The 20,139-nt window shown below is 33.5% G+C and overlaps 1 protein-coding gene across 1 annotated transcript; it reads right to left on the minus strand.

The window, feature by feature from the left end:
• Nucleotides 1–749: 749 nt before the first annotated feature.
• Nucleotides 750–17,716, minus strand: LOC143633405 (uncharacterized protein At3g06530-like). The gene is made up of 38 exons (XM_077101726.1): nucleotides 17,358–17,716; nucleotides 14,965–15,178; nucleotides 14,737–14,832; nucleotides 14,308–14,425; nucleotides 14,062–14,235; nucleotides 13,812–13,982; nucleotides 13,296–13,351; nucleotides 12,969–13,210; nucleotides 12,401–12,486; nucleotides 12,169–12,297; nucleotides 11,791–11,865; nucleotides 11,493–11,661; nucleotides 11,196–11,335; nucleotides 11,014–11,103; nucleotides 10,735–10,915; nucleotides 10,230–10,330; nucleotides 9,955–10,107; nucleotides 9,350–9,503; nucleotides 8,895–9,058; nucleotides 8,680–8,761; nucleotides 8,435–8,597; nucleotides 8,279–8,354; nucleotides 8,025–8,177; nucleotides 7,868–7,936; nucleotides 7,673–7,777; nucleotides 7,073–7,162; nucleotides 6,669–6,880; nucleotides 6,329–6,542; nucleotides 6,052–6,234; nucleotides 5,855–5,950; nucleotides 5,695–5,762; nucleotides 5,235–5,562; nucleotides 4,924–5,139; nucleotides 4,174–4,848; nucleotides 3,212–3,618; nucleotides 2,293–2,545; nucleotides 2,045–2,215; nucleotides 750–1,947 (listed from the first exon to the last, which is right to left on the minus strand). The coding sequence occupies exons 1-38, from the start codon at nucleotides 17,515–17,517 to the stop codon at nucleotides 1,717–1,719; spliced, it is 6,465 nt and encodes a 2,154-aa protein (XP_076957841.1). The 5' UTR covers nucleotides 17,518–17,716; the 3' UTR covers nucleotides 750–1,716.
• Nucleotides 17,717–20,139: the final 2,423 nt, after the last annotated feature.

Below are 20,139 nucleotides of genomic sequence, written 5' to 3' on the forward strand. Positions count from 1 at the left end.
GTAGAACGAGTTATGTATGCATAAAGTGATGTGTTTGAAATTTATTTAATTTTGAAATGGGTAAGCATTTGTTCTAAATTGGTGGGTGATCGAACAAACCTCATTATATATTAGCATTTGTTATAAATTGCTAATTAACATGAATGTGCAATCAAAACTCTCAGCTTACGCAGTCGGGTTTTACACCAAATTATAGTCTGTCTCATAGGATCCCTTGGCTATTACACAGTCTTTCTATAGGATGTGAAGCAAAAGAAATGAAAATTACACACTTTTTCCTGAAGTTTAGGAAAATGTGTAGAATTTTATCAAGTTGTTCAAACATAACATGTTGAATATATTACATTTATAAGTATGCAGATGTATAAAGAAACAAAAATTAAAGTTTAACTAACATGTGAAAAATAAAATTTTCGACAAAAAGATGTCGGTAGTTTACTGCAAGAACATGAACTCTATATTTGTTGTATATAAATTTTATATTTTATCCTAGTTATTAGTGTTTACATTTGTTCTACAATTAATAAATTGGCTCACATGCAGGTCTCACAAAGAGGTCTACCTAGGAACTAATATCGGAAATAAACTTCGGTGATAAAGTTTGAAAAAAGTGTGTAAAACTAAGTACTTGGGATATATGCTATTTGAATGTTTGTAATGATTTTCGATACATTTGCTTACGGTGTAAGAAACAATAAATATATATCATGACATCAACATGATATGGGTTGATACTCAGGATATAAGCTATTGATATGTTTGTAATGCTATGTACTCCGGATATATGTTGATATGTTTGTGATGCTATGTATGCAGGATATATGCTATTGACGAGTGGAACACACAAATTAAATATTTTAACTTTTTCGCAATTGTAATTTTAAACACCTTATTTGGGTTAATTAGTTTATTTAACAAGAAGTTTATAGTGAGTTAGTCGTGCTTACTCAAAAGATCCATTTTTTTAATGAACATGTTTACCAACCCAAAACCTAACGGTTTATTTCATAAGCTATTGCCCTTACATGACTATCATGAAACTAAAAGTTTTTGTAAGAGCATGGCCTCGCATTTGAGGAGATACTACTGTAAAAGTACCTTTGTCTTCCACTATCGTTGACTTTGACTCACTGATAGAAAAACAGGCTTTAGATGGGGTTGAGTTTTATTTTTTTGACACGGTTAACACCCAAAACGTCGTCTAAAAAATTTTCTTCAAACCCATAGAAATATGTTGTGTATAAAAAACGCGTTTAAAGCTACAAAACCGTGTCAAATAACATGGGACTTCTTTTTAGCCACGCTTTTGGTAAAAACCACGGCTAAAGATTCCAGAACAATGGACATGCATAACAACATTAAATAATAGAAATATTGGATTTTTAATAGAAATAATAAGAAAATTGGATTTTAGTAATTTAAACTATCAGCTAATACAGATCTCTTCTAACAATCCCAGCTTTCAACTTTGTTACCAATAGTAATCTCAGTCGAAAAGATCGTTATAATCATACTTAGTTTTACTTAAGTTTGAAGATAGAAAATTATCTATAAACTGGTGAATGTGGGGCTTAGCAAAACATTAACAGAATCCAGACAAGACATCAAAAATGCTTGTAATTTGCAAAATTTAGGATCAAAAACATTACCACAACACCAAAACTTAACCTAAAATACTACAACCGAGTTGATGCAGAATGTTTAAATATTAAGATGTTACAAATACTGGCGAAGGCTTTCTCCACTCAAGGTTTCCATTACCTTCAAAATTTCTTGAGCAAACAATTTAACATTCGGTTCCACGTCTTCCAGCAATTCACCAAGGAACGGTATGGTTTCGGGTAACAACACCAAGTACTCTTCTCTCAAATTCTCCACCAAAAACTTAACTATCTTTAACCCTAGTATTCGCGTCCGTACCTTCTCACTTCGTGTTTGCATCAAAACCTGTTAAAACAAATTTCAAAAACACGAACAAGTTTAAAAAAGTTGAAAAATGCAGACTAAGAAACAAGTGCAAACAGAGTCAAAACTCAAGACTAACCTCATGATTAAGTGGCTTCCAAAGAAGATCACTGGCACAAGTAACCGCCATTTGACCAACACAAGAAACCAACACGTCATCAACTTCGTTAACTGAAGGTACATCTGGATAGTGTTCAAGATTGGTTGGTGGATCGATAACAAGTTGTGAGATGATAGGTTTCAACAACACCTGCACAATAAAATATTGTCAAAAAAAGTATGATCAAATTGAGTTGACTGGTCAAAGTAGAAGAGTAATATACTTACTTGGAAATTTGAGGAGTCAAGAAACTCGCGGTTTTCAGTGTCGTAAAGAAAACACTTGTGTAAAGAGGATAAAACTAAGGCTCTCAGGTGCCACTTTCCAACAGACAAACTAGAAGCTTCTTGGGTTTTGTATAAATCCGGGTCGGTAAGTTTTGCTTTCTTCTTTCTTGTGGGACCGGGTCTTGCAACATCATCGGTCAGATGACGGACCAATCCGTTGATGATGTATTTAAAGTATGGAACGAACAAAAATCTGTAAAATTACAGAAAACGATAAGTTGAGTAAATATCATTCAATTTAGGTGTCAAAATTTAAAAAGAAAAGAAAAATGGGTATGGGGTCTGAATCATGTGTACTGTTGGTACGAGTAAAAACGGGTTGGTCTTGTTAAGTTGAGCCAAAACCCACAAATCTCACGACATTGAAACTTTTTTATATAATTAGTCAAAAAAAATGAAAATTGTAGCATTTTAAACGGAAAAAAAGGTTTATACCAATCAGAATAAAATTTTGATAGTTAATTACCTTTTTAAAAAATGCCATTTTCCATCCATTTTAGTTAGAGCTGTAAATATAATATTCTTAACATATACATAATGCCAAACTTTAAAACAATATAATTTGAAAATTTTAATATTAGATAATTAGAATCAGTTTACACTTCAAGGGCTATAATTTATATATATTAATTTGAACTTTAATTCAAACGAGCAAACAAGCCAGCTAAAACGAGCCTCACAAGCAAACAAACAAGCCGAGCTTACCATGACCCAGGCTCAGCTCGATTACAAAGCTAGCTCGTCTTGGCTCAACTACATATGAACCAATTTCGAACGACTTTAAGCGAGCGAGCCGTGAACATTTTAAACAGCCCTTATATTACTTAATAGAGATAAAAAAAACATTATTTTAACTCACCTGTGGCTACTGATAAGCTTCTGTACTAAACCAAAAAAAGATATTGCACGGTCAATATTAGCGAGTCCTGAATCATCATTTTGGTCCACATACTCTGACCACTCAACACACTGAATGAAAAGAGGCTTAAACATGTTTTCTGTGAGTTTGGCTGTAAGAGCCACCATTGCATTAATAACATCTGTCTCAACGGCAGTAATACACTTGACTGAAGCAGGGTGTTTACGGCGAATATCAAGAGCAAGCAAGCACGTGTTAAATATATTTTTATAATTAGCAGATACCGATGATCGGTCCATTTTAGTGATGAAATCACCCAACATTTGAAAAGTAATTGATAAGCTCGAATCCCCAAATTTGATTGCTTCAGAGTAAATCTTCAACAGAGGAGGAAGCAAAAGTCGAACCTAGTAAAAAAAAACAAAATTCAGCTAAAAAAGGTGATTTAAAACACCAAAAGGTAATCCTATGTAGCAAATTTAAATAAATCAAGCAAATCAATTAGAAACAGATACGAGTTAAATGTGTCACTAGAGCCAAACTAAAAAATGGATCTCACATTATGTTATGAACAAAGTATCTTACTATTAAAAAAACTATATAATTATAATTAGCACCCTACATAAAAAACGTGTTATTGAATTTAATGTGAAATATAATTAGAGACACTCAACTTTTCTATCACTTAAGATATTTCAATTTTTCACATATGCTGAAACTTCATAATAAAAAAAGGGCGGAGCCTTTCTATTCAGCCTGCCCTCAATTTTAATAAAAAAATATGGGACACAAAAATTATTCAGATCAACCTAACGCATAAAACATCCTAAATATATTTTATAAGATAATTACATTATTGTTGAAATAAAAAAATTGTGAGATCAAACTTGACACGCTATAATAACTCGTTTTGACACTATAATACAAAACCATGTCAAAATATGTGTAAGAGTTGAACTTACAGGAACTTTTTCTGTTACAAGCTTCCGAATAGCATCAGCTTTTAACTTCAACTTTGAGCTTGAGCCATTTGCATATTGTGGACGCAAAATCAGAAGTTCCAAAATTTGACCAAGATACGGGTTCAAGAAGGCACCAAGTTTATCTATAACCGCTTCAACAGTAACAAGAACGGACATGAAGAGAGAATCTTCAGAAGTTGACCCGGTCAAATCAACATCTTTGCTGTCTTGAGATTCTGAACTTGCAACAGCATGACACCTCTTAAAAACATTATCCATGATGCTAGGAAGCTCAGGTAAAGCCCTAGGCCCGAGCACGTTAATTAACGCACCAACAGTTCGGAAACATCCGGAAGAGACTGCCAGGTCATCAGAATGTATATGCTTAATAACTGTTGCTAGACATGTGTTGAAGACAGAGTCACTAGAAGGAAAAACTGTCACTAAAACTTCAAGGGTAGACACTGCTGATAGCCTCAAGAAACTATGTTTTGAAGAATCTGCACCGTCATCAACTACTTTTAAAACTTCGAGACACATTTTCTCAAAGTGTTGTGATGTAACTTCATCAAAACGAAGCCATGAGCTTCTTATGCTTGAACTAAATACCCTTTTATTATGCTTCTGCGTTAACGTGCTGCACTCTTTTGCCATGTCACATAAAAGCCCGAGAGCCTGTTAAAAACCAAATACATGAGTCAATTTTTAAGATGAGAACGCAAATTTGTTATAATTAGAGAAAATTCTTACCTTTTTTCTCAAATTTAGGTCTGGATGACATAACAATGTGATGATGACATTGAAGTAAGTAGAAGGTAGAAGACCCTTTCTGACAGATGTCAAGACAGCATGCATGAGCTCCTTTAGTTCTTTTCCAACTGAATCTGGAACACCAAGATCCTTTCTCTTAGACCCAACTAGTTGCAAGTATGTTGCAACATGCTTCATAAGGGCCCCACATGTTTCCTGCAGATGTTAAATAAAAATAATAATTAAAACATGCAGGTAGGGTGGGTTGGATAAGAATCAAAATGGGTACCAGAAATTTTAGAAGTTCAGACCTGAATGCTATTGATATCTCCACCAGACTTAAGCTTGAACGCGATTTCAGGATCTTGTAATTTGTCACTGATGAATAGCATTGCAACTAAGAGTTGTACAACAAGTTGTGGGTCCCATGCTTCCATTTCTATCTTCTGAAGCATCAATACAAGTGAAGGAAGCCATATCATGCATGAATACTGCCCTGAAACTTGTATGGCAAAAGTGTACTCCCACTGTGAACGTATGACAGTAGATAAATTCTCTAATGTGTTATCATGTTTTGAAGCCAATGACCGAAAAAGGAGAAAAAGCAATGAAGCTAAGCTGCTGCTCTCCCCTAGAGTCCTGTTATAGATAAGATGAACAAGCTAAATTAATTCGCATTAACATGTAATCATACTGTGTAGGTTTAGTTGAACAAATTAACAAACTGAACTAAATTTAGATGAGTGTAACATGAAAACCGATCATAAGTACCTCAAAAGGGGCTCAACTATTGAAAGTCTCCTATGCTGAGCAACATTCGGCAATATATTCAGTAAAACCTGAAAGAAAGACGTGTCAAGTTAAATTCATGAAGAAAGTATGATTATGGTACAGAACCTAAAAATATTTTAAGCATAATATTATCAAGTACCTGCAACAATTCCTCTTGATTTTCAGTCTTGGATAGCCAACAAGGCACAATAGCAGATATGAGGTCTTCAAATACTTTCTTCGTGTGGCTGTCCCACTGAAAAATAAACTTGCATGAGAAAATGTAAAACATTGGGTTCTAGATGAAAATATTTGATATAAAATATAAATGCAGGGTGCCAAAAAAGAACAGTATACCTGTGTTACAGCTGATTTGCCAATGACAGTAAGAATATCAAGTATGTGATCCAAAATTCTGTCTGGCATTATCTTTGCAATTGCTGTTAACAATGAAAATACATGATTACGTGTGGCTGCATCATCTGTAGACCGAACACAACTAACCAATAGCTTTATGTCAAAACTCCCAACAATTCCATCCTGCAGTAGAAACATGGCATTACACGTTTACTAGACATGAAATACATATCAACTGGTTATAATACTTCTACAAAAAAATAAAAAAATTTATGACCTGTGCTCTGTCATTGACAACAAGGGAATTTGTAATATCCTCAAGAACTGACAGTAGATTTTGCTGAACGTAACATATTGTGGTGGCTTTACTTTGTGAGTTATCAGAAGAAGTTTCTGCATGTTCTTCATCCTGCTTAACAGCTTCACGTATCCAATCTTTGTCCATAAAAACTATGTTAAGAAGCTTAAAAAGTGGTTTTACAAGTGTCCTCCTGTCATTAATAAGGTGCACTTTATCAAAAATAAGCACGAAATATGAAAAAGAAACGCCATATAATACAAGCAGTTGTTAGTCTACGATTAGAAATTCTAAAAAATGTACACCACTACAATCAAACCTGTTCTCTATGTCTTTCTTTAGGAGCAAACTATCAAGTAGAGAACTCATAAATAAGAGCTTGCTGCAGCGCCTATGGCCCACGTCATTATGTAGTTCAGAATTTAGATGGGTAGTGGTTTTCAATTTCTTCTTTCCATGTGCCGTATTAGTTAAAGAAGCTCCTTTTTCCAAGACAAAATCAAGCATCCGATGTGTCGTCAAGCTAGATACCTGCAATCAAGCATCACATATTTGTTGTTGTCAGCGCTTATTTCTAACCTAGAAAACTGTAGTTCTATCAGGTAAGCAATTTTAGCATTTATACGCACACTTAATCAACAAAACACAGGGTTGACCTTTAGAACATACTTCCGGAATATTCAATTCCATAGAAAAAAGGTGAATAAAAATAAAGAACCAAACCTTTATCTGCAACAAGGCCACTCTAGCAGCATTCTGAATTTCACCATTACAGCTCCGAAACAGACACACGAGTTCTTGAAATAGAAGTTCCTGCAGATCAGTTGAAATGCTAGTAGATTAGCATAAGATTTAGTATGCCAAAATATTCACTTATTGTGATTTGACTAAAACTAGTATATATAAAGTATATATGTGTGAACCCTCGGGTGGGCAAGAGTAAAATTGCACTAATTTTGACGTTATTTTACCAATCTCGTGAAAATAACGTTAAAGGTGGCGGAAGGTTAATCAGGCATCATGTGGTGGCGTTGATAGCCGAAAGACAAGGGCACATGCACCAATCAGCCGGTGTCCCTGATGATTGAGTGCTATGTGCCTTATGTCCAAGGCTTGATGCAAAACTACTATCGAGCCGGGGGTCTCACCGGAAGCAGCCTCTCTATCCCTATGGGATAGAGGTAAGGCTGTCTACATCTTACCCTCCTCAGACCTTACCATAGCATTGCTATTGGTGGGATATACTGAGTACGATGATGATGATGATGACTAAAACTAGTCAAAGTTAAAATTTCATGCCAAGCATCCAACATAAAAATTTACCTGTGTTTCAGGCTTGAAAGCTCCATACAAAGAATTATTAAGGCATCTTAGAACAGTTGCACATGGCTGTATAATGGATGCATCTTCAGAATATGCACGATCAACCTGCCATAATAATAAAAAAGAAAGAATAATGTGAATGTGATTCAAATAAAGTGTTGCTAACTTAATAAGTAAATGCACTACAATTGCTACCTGAAGTGACTTCAAAATGTATGAGTCAACAGAATGTCCAATTGTTGCTGACGTATGCTTCATACAGCACTAGAAAGACAAGGGTAAAAAAGTTGTTTATTAAAAATTATGAGAGATTCTAAAAGCATAATCATAAAATTTCTTAATAGCAAATTACCTCCAGCAGAAGACACAGGATTTTAGCTTGTATCATTGACAACGACTTTTGAGAAGTCTTGCGTCTTTCTAACAGATCATTTAACAATGTATTAACTTCTTTAACTTGCATAATTTGGTTTCCCAATCCTTTGAGCAAAGAGATTATTTTCAGCTGCCAGTTTGTTAACCATATGAAAAGTAAATACAAAGAAATCCAAAGTGGATAGAACTTGATGCGGCTATAGTTGATTAAAAAACACTTAACAAAATTACCATTCCATATGGACACAATGATAGTGCAGAGCCCAAGATAAATTTCATTATGCTGTCTTTTGTAGGCCTATCAAATCTGTATTAAGTTTAAAACAATACAGACTTAGATCAATTACAAACTTTAAAATGCTAGCAAGATACCATTAGAGAAAATACCTCTCTCCAACACTCTTTGGCACCAGCAGCCCATGATAAGAAGAGCTTAACAATGTTGTAAAGAACTCCGCAAGAAAATCAATGTCTGACACAATAAGCTTTTTGTATTGAACCATCATTGCCAAAATTTCTCCAAGAAAATGACTCCAAACTGCACTTCTCCCTGAAGCAAAGCAACAAAAATACTTTATGACAAAAAAAAATAACATTAGTTAATCAGATTTGAGTTAAAAAGAACAAAATACCATTCTTTCCTCCAGATAAACTAGCATGTGGCCATAACATAAGAAGTCCTTCAATGCAGCCCATGGCGGCTGCCCGTGTTTCCTGAAAAAACATTAGGAAAAAAAAGTTTATAAAAAAAATTAAAGTCATCAAATCGCATGTGGTCATACTATGGTCGTTCCGTTTTTAGCTAAATAACGTGAAGTGACATTTTTGAGTTGCGACATAATTCTACCTGATCGTCGCTAGATAATGGAACAAGAATGGAAGGAAACTCAGCAGGTAGTTGAAGAAGTAAGCTCTCATCTATTGCATTTCTTAAACGGATTTCTTCATCTAACTGAGAACAAACAAATGCAAATGAGTGTAGACTCTCTTTTTGGACAGCAACTGCAACACCTGCAATAATATACAACTCATAAAAATCCATTTAATAACAAAATGATGAACAAGAAAAAATATAGCTCTTTTACTGTCCTTAAGGTTCAATAATGCTAAATGCTTTCACTTTAACTCTTTTGTAGCAGCAAAAAAATGATAAAAAAATATAAGGTGTAAAAAAAACTTAAAAATCAAACAATCAACCTGACTGTAAACCAGAAAAGCGAACTAGCTAACATCTAGGTCATCAGTTATAGAGATGACATATAAACATTAAGTAATCCACAAAAAGTCAAAATGTTGACCCACCTTCATCCGTGAAAAGTGAAGACAAAAATCGAGCTGGAGAACTCTTCTGTTTTGAAACAAGCTGATGAAGATGTTCCTTGAATATAACCTTTGAATGAGAAGCAAAAAACGAAAAAAGATTTTGAAGAATAACTTCCCGCTTTTGGTTGCCGTCCTGCAAGAGTTGAAGTTTTAGAAAAATGCAAAATATCACAACTGATGGCACCTAGTAGATGCGGCAAAATGGGCAGATTGCTTAGGGCCACAGGAACGAAGTTTGGTATGAGTTTAAGCATGTTAGATCTGGACATCTGGTTGAGTTGACCCAAAACACGCTATCCAAAGGTTGCATTTTTTTTCCCAAATAATTAGTGTAAAAAATGGTGTCAAAATATTATTTAAAAAGTAAGTCACTCTTTTGAAAGTAACAACTTATAAGTTCATTCTTTTAAAAATACACATTGGGAAACTTTCGACACTTTTGACCCATTTCCTGGCTACTCCCCAGTAGTTATTTTTTTCATTTTACCTTCTTGACAAAAAAAGTCAAAACATAACCTGAATCTGACCGACTCAAAAGTAATGAGTCAAAATTGTCATCTTTAATAACCAAAAAAGAATCTAACCTTTAAGACATCCTCACAAGACACTGCAATGAAGGCATCCAATAACCTCCAGAATACGCATATTAATATCTCGGAATTCAACTCCTCAAAGTTCATGTCATGCATGTTCTCAAGGAATCCTATGCAATCAACTTCCAACATTGTTTTAATTGACTGTAAAAACAGTAAAACTAGTTAGTTTAAAAACAAAGAATTGAAGTGCTACTCAAAAAATATGCAGAAGCCTCTTCAGAGTTTCATTAAACATTCAAGTAACCAAATTGTTAGTAGAATACCTCTTCTGAAGAAGTTGCAAATCCAGCTGCCTCTAACTTGTCCCACTCTTTTACAATAACGGTAAAACAAGATTCATACAATGCAGAAAACTGACCGAAATCTGAAGCAAAATGGAAAGAGAAAATGAAGTAGGTTTTAGCAAGCAAGTTACTGAAAAAAGGTATGAGATTTACTTGGTTTGCAACAATGGTGTTGTTCTTTATTAGTATACAAAAGCAGTGCTGCTGCTTCTTTTCTTAAAAGATGTTAATTGCCATTTAGTAATCTAAACATGCAAATGGAGTATAATTTTTTGTGTCTTTTTTGTTTTATCTTGATTAAATTCAACACCATTTGGAAACTAGTAGAGCGTTAATGGCAAAATATGAAAACAACCAAATATATAACACAGTTTTCAATAACTTTCATGTTTTAGCATATTGGGACAGTGGATATGAAAATAAACTAAAAAAATCAATGTAGACATAGCATCCTAGATATGAAAAACCAGTACAGACAGCTTACCTTTCAGTGGTTTCGTCAGTGATTGCAACAAAATATAAAAAAATAATGTCTTGGAATATTCCAAATCATAGCAGTGTCCAACAATCCACCGTACACATTCATCAAAGTTGGCCAAGAAATATTCAGCCATGACATTGATATTACTCATATTAACATCCAAAATACTTTTAAGCGACAATTTCTGAACAAATTAAACACAACAAAATTAATATACGTCAATTTTGGCATGCAACAAATAACTGTAAAAGAAACTACAAGTAAAGAAAGATATAAACTTGCCTGCCCAGAGCTGGGGATGGTAAGTCCTTGGTAGAGAGGCCATTTTAACTCTCTTGATACGTTTAAAGCCTCCAAATTTATTCTCTGACACTGATATTTGATACAAAACAAATGCTGCTTAGTATGTAGTAAAAACATATACAAAATAAAATGTTATTTAACAAAGCAGATCCCACAAGGACCTTTGGCATAATTAAAATTAGAGGAAATATCATTGCAGTGAGCTCTTTCTCATATCCTTCTTGGCCTGAGAAGCTTTCAGTTACATGCTTAATACATGACACGGCCACATCAGCAGCTAAATTTTCATTATCTGATCCCTCTGTAGCAATTCAAAAATGAATGGTTACACTCACACCAATGTGCTCCAATAAATGTTTGCAAAATGTATAGCCTATTTCTATGTCTAATCACTCTAACTATCAAACACATGTATAGCTAAACATCAAAAGATATCAGATGAGCTAGAAGAAACTTACTTGAAATTACTATATTGGTGCATCTTTTAAGCACCTTCTGGAGGCCATCTAAAAGATCTAAATGGTTAATGAATTCAGACAATCTGCTCATACTCAACACTGCCTGAACCACACTTAAATCATCATCATAAAGTCGCCTCAATAGCGCATCATTTACAGTTTGAAGTTTCTGTAAAAAAAATAATAGGAATATTGGGAAAATATCAAACATTAGCACATGCATTGTCGAGCTATAATGTTGAAAAAACAATTAATCTAAAATCTGATAATAACTTGCTTCCAAATAATAGCATATCACCTGTGAATTAACCGACTTATCTCCAAGGCTTGAATCTGCATCTAAACTCATAATAGCATCTCTCCGAACCCTAGCCTGTGACATCATATCAACATAACAAAATATCAGAAAACTGTATGCAGATAAACCATACCTTGAATTTGAGATGTGGTATAATATAGTATGCCATACAACTCAAAATAAACTAGACATACGCATTTAAAATTACAAAATCAGAAAACTCATAACTGTACTATTACTTTAAAAATCAAAATTTTTAGATGAAATCAATTCAATCTTAAATAGATGTTTTAAATTGGCCCGTTTGAGAAAAAAACTTTTAGATAAAGCGATAAAATAGTCAACTTCGTGAATATTAAATAGTCAAACAGAAAATACCTTTGGATGTTCAAGAGCAAACCAAATCTTTGAATCAGATGCTGCAGATGATGAGTCCAAGCCACTATCTAATATCTTACAGAGCATCTCATATGAAGAGTTACCTTTCTTGGATTTCACTTCAGTTTCCTATAAGGAAGAAGTAGACAAGACATTGGATTCAAAATTAAAATCTAAATATAAAAATTTGACAAAAAACACAACTGGAAAAGTATACGGCAAAACTACATACCTCTTGAAAACTTTGAACAGCTTCACGTAATTCCAATGAATAATGATCCTTAATGCAGACCACAATTTGTTTCACCTTGCTTTGTGCTACTTATTCAAAAAAATAAAAATGAGAAGATATATACAGCCAAATTTGAAATAATGCAACTTATGTAGAGGTGGCAACTTTGATGAGGTACTTATTAAGGGTCTAACATCACAAAAAAGGCAGCTAGAAATAAAGAGATCAACCAATTTATAAGTGGCACGGGTGTATACTTGGTGCATAAAACCTCAAAAGTCATTTCACACAAAATAATTAAAGCATAATCAAAATAATGCAATCTTTCATCATATAAAACATCATGTAGACATATGGTTATGCAAAAAGTGGACAAAAAGTAATTTCAGTCACCCCTAACCAAACTGGACCGTTTTGACACTTAGAAAATATGATCGATTTGACACATCATCCAACCTGCCAGCCCCACCCATATTGCCAACTCTAAACACGATCTTAGTAAGCTTAAGCATCTAAGCTAGACCACAAAACAAAAATATCAAATTGCAATTGAAACTTGTGAACCAACCTTGTTCAGATGAAGGTGATGTTTCAGCCCCTTTCTTAAATAACTTCATAGAGATAGAAACAGTTTTTGAGACTAGAAGACCAACTAGAGCATTTACAGAAACAGTTTTGATCACAGAAAGAAGGACTTGATGACACATGTCATCATCAAAACTATATTCCATGAGTGACTCCAAAAGGACTGCCAGAAACTTATCAACATTGAACTCCTTGGTCAACCCAGAAAGAGCCACAGAAAGGTCCCTTAATCAAAGAAACAAAACCCAGCTCGTAAATTATAGACATAAAGAACTAAAAAGAAGAAAAAAGAACCAGCTATGTGGCCTACCGTATTTCTTTCAAGACATCCACAACTTTTTTAGGGAGCAATTCCACCGATTGAGACTGTCATGTTAACAACACGTTATAGCATTCTTGTCAGACAGGTTTTAGAAAAAATGTCACCAACAATAATCAAGTTTCACCATTGTTCATCACTAAGATCTCAATCATGTTTCAGAGTTGTAAAATAAAAAAAAGGTAACCTAACAATTAACTGACACGCCAAATCAACCATCATACCCAATTGGCATGGCATGTCAGCATATGTAACCAATAATAAATGTTGCTTATCATTTATTTTAAAACAAAAAATCACCAACTTTTTTACAAAATAAAAACTTGAGTGGTTTAACCTCTTAGAAAACATTAGTAACTTCAGTGAGACAATTGTGAAACTTGGTTCATTTGCCCTCGATCTTAAATACTAATTACTAAATACTAATATCTCCACCAGATATGCAATATCAGATTACTTTAAAATACATATTTCATTCATTTGCAGTTTAGTCGCATGCAAGGATACCTGTACAACAATGGCCAAGGCCATGAATGACTCTTGAAACAGCTGCAAGTCAGTAGAATGTTTTGCATCCTCGCGTGCCACGTCAGCAATGGAGCGAAGCAAGGTTTTAATAAGATTAGAAGACAATGATGATCTATTAGCTAGCATACCAACAATCATCAAAGCCCCAGCCTGACAAATAAATAATCAAAGTCATCAGTACAATATAACATTTATAGTAAAATGCCTAGGACTCCCAAAAGTGTTCCACCTTGTGATCTGTACTTCCTTTTGAATGACTTCGAAAGCTGGAATCCACATACGGAAGAATTCTCTTTACAACTTCAGAACCAATAACTGGAAATGAGCCCAGAACTTCTGTAACAACAGCAGTACAGAAGCTTATCACAGGCCTTGACGGTTGAACCTTCTTGGATGGTAACGCCTAAAAAAAGTAATATGAAAGATTTCAAAAATTATTCCTCGTTATCATGTAAACATACATTAGCAAACTTACATAGTTGCATAAAGCTTCTAAAACCCCCATATCGCGCACGCACTGCTGCACAATGACCTTCCTGGGAGGTGGTGCACCAGATGTCTTAACACCCTCAAGAAACGCCCATTTACCATGTCTAGATACCAAAATAAATCATGATATAAACACTCAAATACGATAACAAATTTCCAAAAAGACAAGACAACATAATAAATATAAGTAGCCAAATGGGTTGTCCCAAATACAAAATTTGTCAAAAATGTATATTTTTTCACAAAACATAAATTTAATAAAAATATAATCTTCTAAATTAGGTTATTTTTTGCAATAAAAGTACACTATCAGAAACTTGCAGCCTGTTAGACCCGTAAAACAAAAAATGAAACTAGAAATAACCCATTTGCCACCTCTAATAGAGAGTAGAGAAAGAAGAATCCCGTTTCTCACCGTGTGTCAATAAGTTGCACAATACGAACAAAGACATGCGTATCATGATAAGGTAAAGCACACAAAATCATATCCTCTGCATTGTAAACATAGATCCTGTAGAAAATATATAAACATGTGAATAGAGAGACATGTTGGCATACAAACTGTAACATACAAGAAACCTAAATATTCAAAATGAGAAGAACATAAAAAGGTCAAGTGTGAATTATAGATTAAAATACATACTTGTATCTACGAATTAGATATTCGAGTGTCCGCAGAGCAGAAGGTAACAGAAAATATCCTGAAAGCAACCGCAAATAAGAACTAACTGAAGCATTAATTTGGTTATTCTCTTCAATGCCCATCAGCTCTCTATCCAAGTCTTTACTCTTATGTGCAAACACATCATTCTTGTAGTTCCCAAATCGTTCATCTTGGCTAACAAGAGCTTCTAACCCTGACAAATCAAGACTCAAATCATTCAAATTGGCAAAACACTGAATCTTCTGGTATAACAAACATTTATCCAGTTATTCTTAATTTCTCAACATAAAAATTCCTGATAGACTGAATTACATCAAGTGAAAACTTCAGCTACAACATCATATTGATCTGCACATATATCCATCATTTATTTGTTCTTTTGCTTTAATATGCTTTAATGACAGACAAAGTAAAAGTTATCCATCATTTATTTGAGCTTATGCTTTACTGACGAACAAAAAAAAGTTAATTTTCATCAATGACTGAACAAAAAACCAGTTAGTCTGACAAATGCATTGTTATACTATATAGTTCAACAACAATCTTTAGAGTGTCTCAAACCAAAAGTTACCAGTAAGGCAGTAACAGTAAAAAAACAATTTAAAAGCATGCTTTAATACATACTAGTCTATGATTGGCATTAATCAGTATTTCAGGCACTTTATCCAACCAATGTTTGATCATAATAACTAAAACAATCTACATCAACAGCTGATCCAAAAACCTAAAAATTTAATTAAAAAATTGCTGAGATGAATTGCATATCTTCAGTTGAAACCTAAATTCCACTAAATTTAGCTTATTCAACTCATGCATTTAAGTAATCACGATATCCTGCAACATCTAAAACAAAACATACAATCTAAACTATCAAAAACTTCAACTACTAGCTACATAACCTTCAGTATCAAATTAACACAACAATATACATACCAGCTTTCCAACCAAAATAAAACAATTTCAGCCCCAAAGACACAAAGTGCAGTATCATTTTGGAAGCGGGCAGCATGCTATTTATACGAGTATCAATCAAAAGCATGAATTCAACAAGCAAAATAAAAAGTTACAAGTTCTACATTCTAAAAATGTTGAGATAAATTGCATGCCTTCATTTAACACCTATATTACATTAAATTTAACTTACTCGACTCATGCTGTTAAATAATTACAGTATCCTACAACATCTAAAACAGAACATATAATCTAAACTATCAAAAACTTCAATTACTAGCTACATAACCTTAAGTATCAAATCAACACAACAATATACATAATTACATATCAACTTTCCAATCAAAATAAACCAATTTCAGCACCAAAAACACAAAGTGCGGAATCATTTTGGAAGCGAGCAGCATGCTATTTACACGGGTATCAATCAAAAGCATGAATTTAACAAGCTAACTAAAAAAAGTTACAAGTTCTACATTCTAAAATGTTGAGATAAATTGCATATCTTCAGTTAAAACCTAAATTACACTAAATTTAGCTTAATCAACTCATGCTGTTAAGTGATTACAGTATCCTACAACATCTAAAACAAAACATATAATCTAAACTATCATAAACTTCAACTACTAGCTACATAACCTTTAGTATCAAATCAACACAGCAATATACATATCAACTTCTCAATCAAAATAAACCAATTTCAGCACGATAAACACAAAGCACAGTATCATTTTGGAAGCAAGCAGCATGCTATTTGTATGAGTATCAATCAAAAGCATGAATTCAACAAGCTATATAAAAGGTTACAAGTTCTACATTCTACAATGTTGAAAAAAACTGCAGGTCTTCATGTGAGTATGTGACACCTAAACTACACTAAATTTAGCTTAATCAACTCATGCTTTTAAGTTATTACAGCATCCTACAACATCTAAAACAGAACATATAACCTAACTTATCATAAACTTCAACTACTAGCTACATAACCTTTAGTATCAATTATCAAATCAACACAACAATATACATATCAACTTCTCAATCAAAATAAACCAATTTCAGCACCAAAACACACAAAATGCGGTATCATTTTGGAAGCGAGCAGCATGCTATTCATACAAGTATCAATCAAAAGCATAAATTCAACAAACTAATATAAAAAGTTACAAGTTCTACATTCTAAAATGTTGAGATAAATTGCATATCTTCAGTTAAAACTTATATTTCACTAAATTAACTTAATCAACTCATGCTTAGTAATCACAGTATCCTACAGGCTACAACATCTAAAACAGAACATATAATCTAACTTATCATAAACTTCAATTACTAGCTACATAACCTTCAGTATCAAATCAACACAACTAAATAATAAATACACAAGCAACATACTAATTACACGAATATTAACCGTTAACCAATACCTGACAGAGCGAGGTTAAACAGAGCATCGATGTCAATATCAGCTGCTTCCTTTGCATCGAACAGGATTGACGGACGAGTAAACGGCCGTTTGATAGGATCTGCGTCAGCTGTAACAATTGACCTAATTGCTTGTAACTGTGCGGCAATTGATGTCGCCATTGTAAGCTGATTAACAGTGGATTATACTATTATAGTGAGCTAATTTAGGCTTTGTTGTTGTTGTGAATGAAATTGATAAACCCTAGAAGCAGAGTGGAGAGGTGGCTACCGACTTCAAATGAGATGACGCGGGTGTTTATGTTTAATGGGTTTTTAGGGTTTATGGTTTTGTTTGTATTGCAAGGTTGGTCCTTTCACTATTGGTCATGTTTAGATTTTGGGAATTATATGTATTGTTTTTTCGATCGGCGACTTTCTTATGTGTTATGCCATCGTACTCCCCGATTTTGAGAATCTTGTCGCTTCACTACAGCCAGACTATGTTGTCTTAATCGGGCCCACTCTAGCTTCAGAAATTGGCTTGGGCGTTTCTCGGGAAACCATATCATCGGATACCACTTGACATCCATTATGTTATCACACAAAGGGACGAAAACCTGGGTGGGCTTGGAATTCAAGTTGACATTCAAGGTCTACCTCAAATTATTTATTGTTATAATCAATTGAAAATGACACAAGTAAATGTGGATCAATCTTTTTTTTCCACTGAAAAACTCAAGCCTCCTATATTTCTACCACTAGGCCACAAGTAAAATAAAGCTTTTGTTATTAATGTTTACCCAAATTATGGACCGAGTCAAAGTTTTTGACTTTTACTCGTTATCTTTTATTTGATAAGTTTTTTGATTTCTTGTTCATTTAACTAACTGATGTTAGATATTTCTGTTAATTTAAGGGTATTATTGTTTTTTATACGTTTAGGGTTATTCGTGTAAATGGTAACGTCACTTTTATTCTATAGATTTTTTTAAACTTTATTAATTATTTACTCATCTAATTACTTTATAAAAATATATCTTTTACGTTGTATTTAATTTATTTATGTTAGTTTGTTTGGTTATAAATTTTTATACTATTTTTTATACTTCTATTACATGTGTTACGCTTTGTGTTGTTGCTTTTTTTTTTACTTAGGTTCCTGATAACGACCATTGGGAGTTAAACTATAATATTATGGGAGCAAAGCATACAGTTACCATGAAACGAGATACATGCATCCTAGTTGGTCAACATATCCATGCACACATCTAATCTAATCTAACTATACTAATAAAAGAAAATAATAAGGATGATATGGCAATCCTATATTCATTCTTGGTTTAATCTCTATTCTCATTCATCATACATATCAATGGGTTATGGAGCAAACCATATTGGCAAATGGGTTATAATTTTCTTTCTAATTCTCTAATCTTTCATCTCATTCATCCTAACTATCAATTGGTCATGGGTCAAAATAATTTTGCCAAATAGGTTATAATTTAATTTTTATTTCTCTAATTTCTCATTTTATTTATCCTACCTATCCATGAGTCATGGGACAAAACAATTTTGAGAAATAGGTTATAATTTCTCTTATAATTTTTTAATCTCTCATCTCATTATCATAGTTATCCACGGGTAATTGTTCAAAACATTTTTTGCAAATGTTGTATATAAAAGAAATCGAATTTGTAAATTTGAGATTTTATACTTCTTATGGTTTGTACTATATATTTATCTTCCTTTTAATTATAATTTTGTTCATTCCTTCAGATAATGAATCTTTTTATCTTTATTATTTTACAAATCCCGTGTAATACACGGGTTTAAAAGCTAGTCAACTCATATATAAGGGTAATGTTGGAAACTAGTTTTACGTCAAGAAATGTCATGGTGGATTGTGTAGAGAGTGAGGCGGTCAACAATGCTTAATTATATAATATCTGGTTTTTGTCGGTGACAAAATTTAGAAAAAATGTTAGAGTAACTTAATTGATACGATAATGAAATTTTGTTACTATTTTGTAAAGTTGTCCAAACTTTATTAACATTGATGAATAATTTAAACAACAAAAAGTAAAACATGAAAAAGTTTATTCAATAGTCATGCACGTTACAAAGGTCTACTTATGAATGAAACAAACACATTAAACATACATGATTATTCTAATAACACATGAAACTTCAATGTAAAACTTACAAAAGTCCATGAAACTTTTGTTATCTTGGCACCATCTTGACCATTTGGACAAGTCCTACATGATTACATATAGAGGCTAACATCGAGCAATCTTTGAGATGGTATAGCAATGAGTGGTTTTAGTTTCTTGAGTGTAATCCCAACATTTTCAGAAAGATCGTGCTCTTCACAGTGCGGTAAGCACCGGTTAAAGGAGTGCAAGAGTGAAGCCAATACATACATGAACATTTTCTCGACCAAATGTAAACCTGCACACAATCTTCTCCCACTACCAAATGGAAAGAACTTCAAGTTGTTTCCCTTATAATCACATTTTTTGTACCATCCTTATTCAAGAACCTCACATGATGAAATTCAAAGGGGTTATCCCAATATTGTGGATCTCGTTAGATCGACCATACATTTAGAAAAACAGTACAACCCTCTGGAATTGTAAACCCACCTACCACGCATGCCTGACTTGGGGACCGCGAGACTAGGAAAAGGGACCACCGGATGTAACCTAAGTGTTTCCTTAATCGTTGCATCTAGATATTCTAGTTTCGAAAGATGAGATTCTTCCACAATGTTGTTTGGTCCTACAACTTTTGTTAGTTCTT

This window comes from Bidens hawaiensis, unplaced genomic scaffold (assembly GCF_021521415.1).
Source record: "Bidens hawaiensis isolate Kalapana, Puna unplaced genomic scaffold, B.hawaiensis_p1.1 tig00000512_1, whole genome shotgun sequence".
Lineage (NCBI taxonomy): Eukaryota > Viridiplantae > Streptophyta > Magnoliopsida > Asterales > Asteraceae > Bidens > Bidens hawaiensis.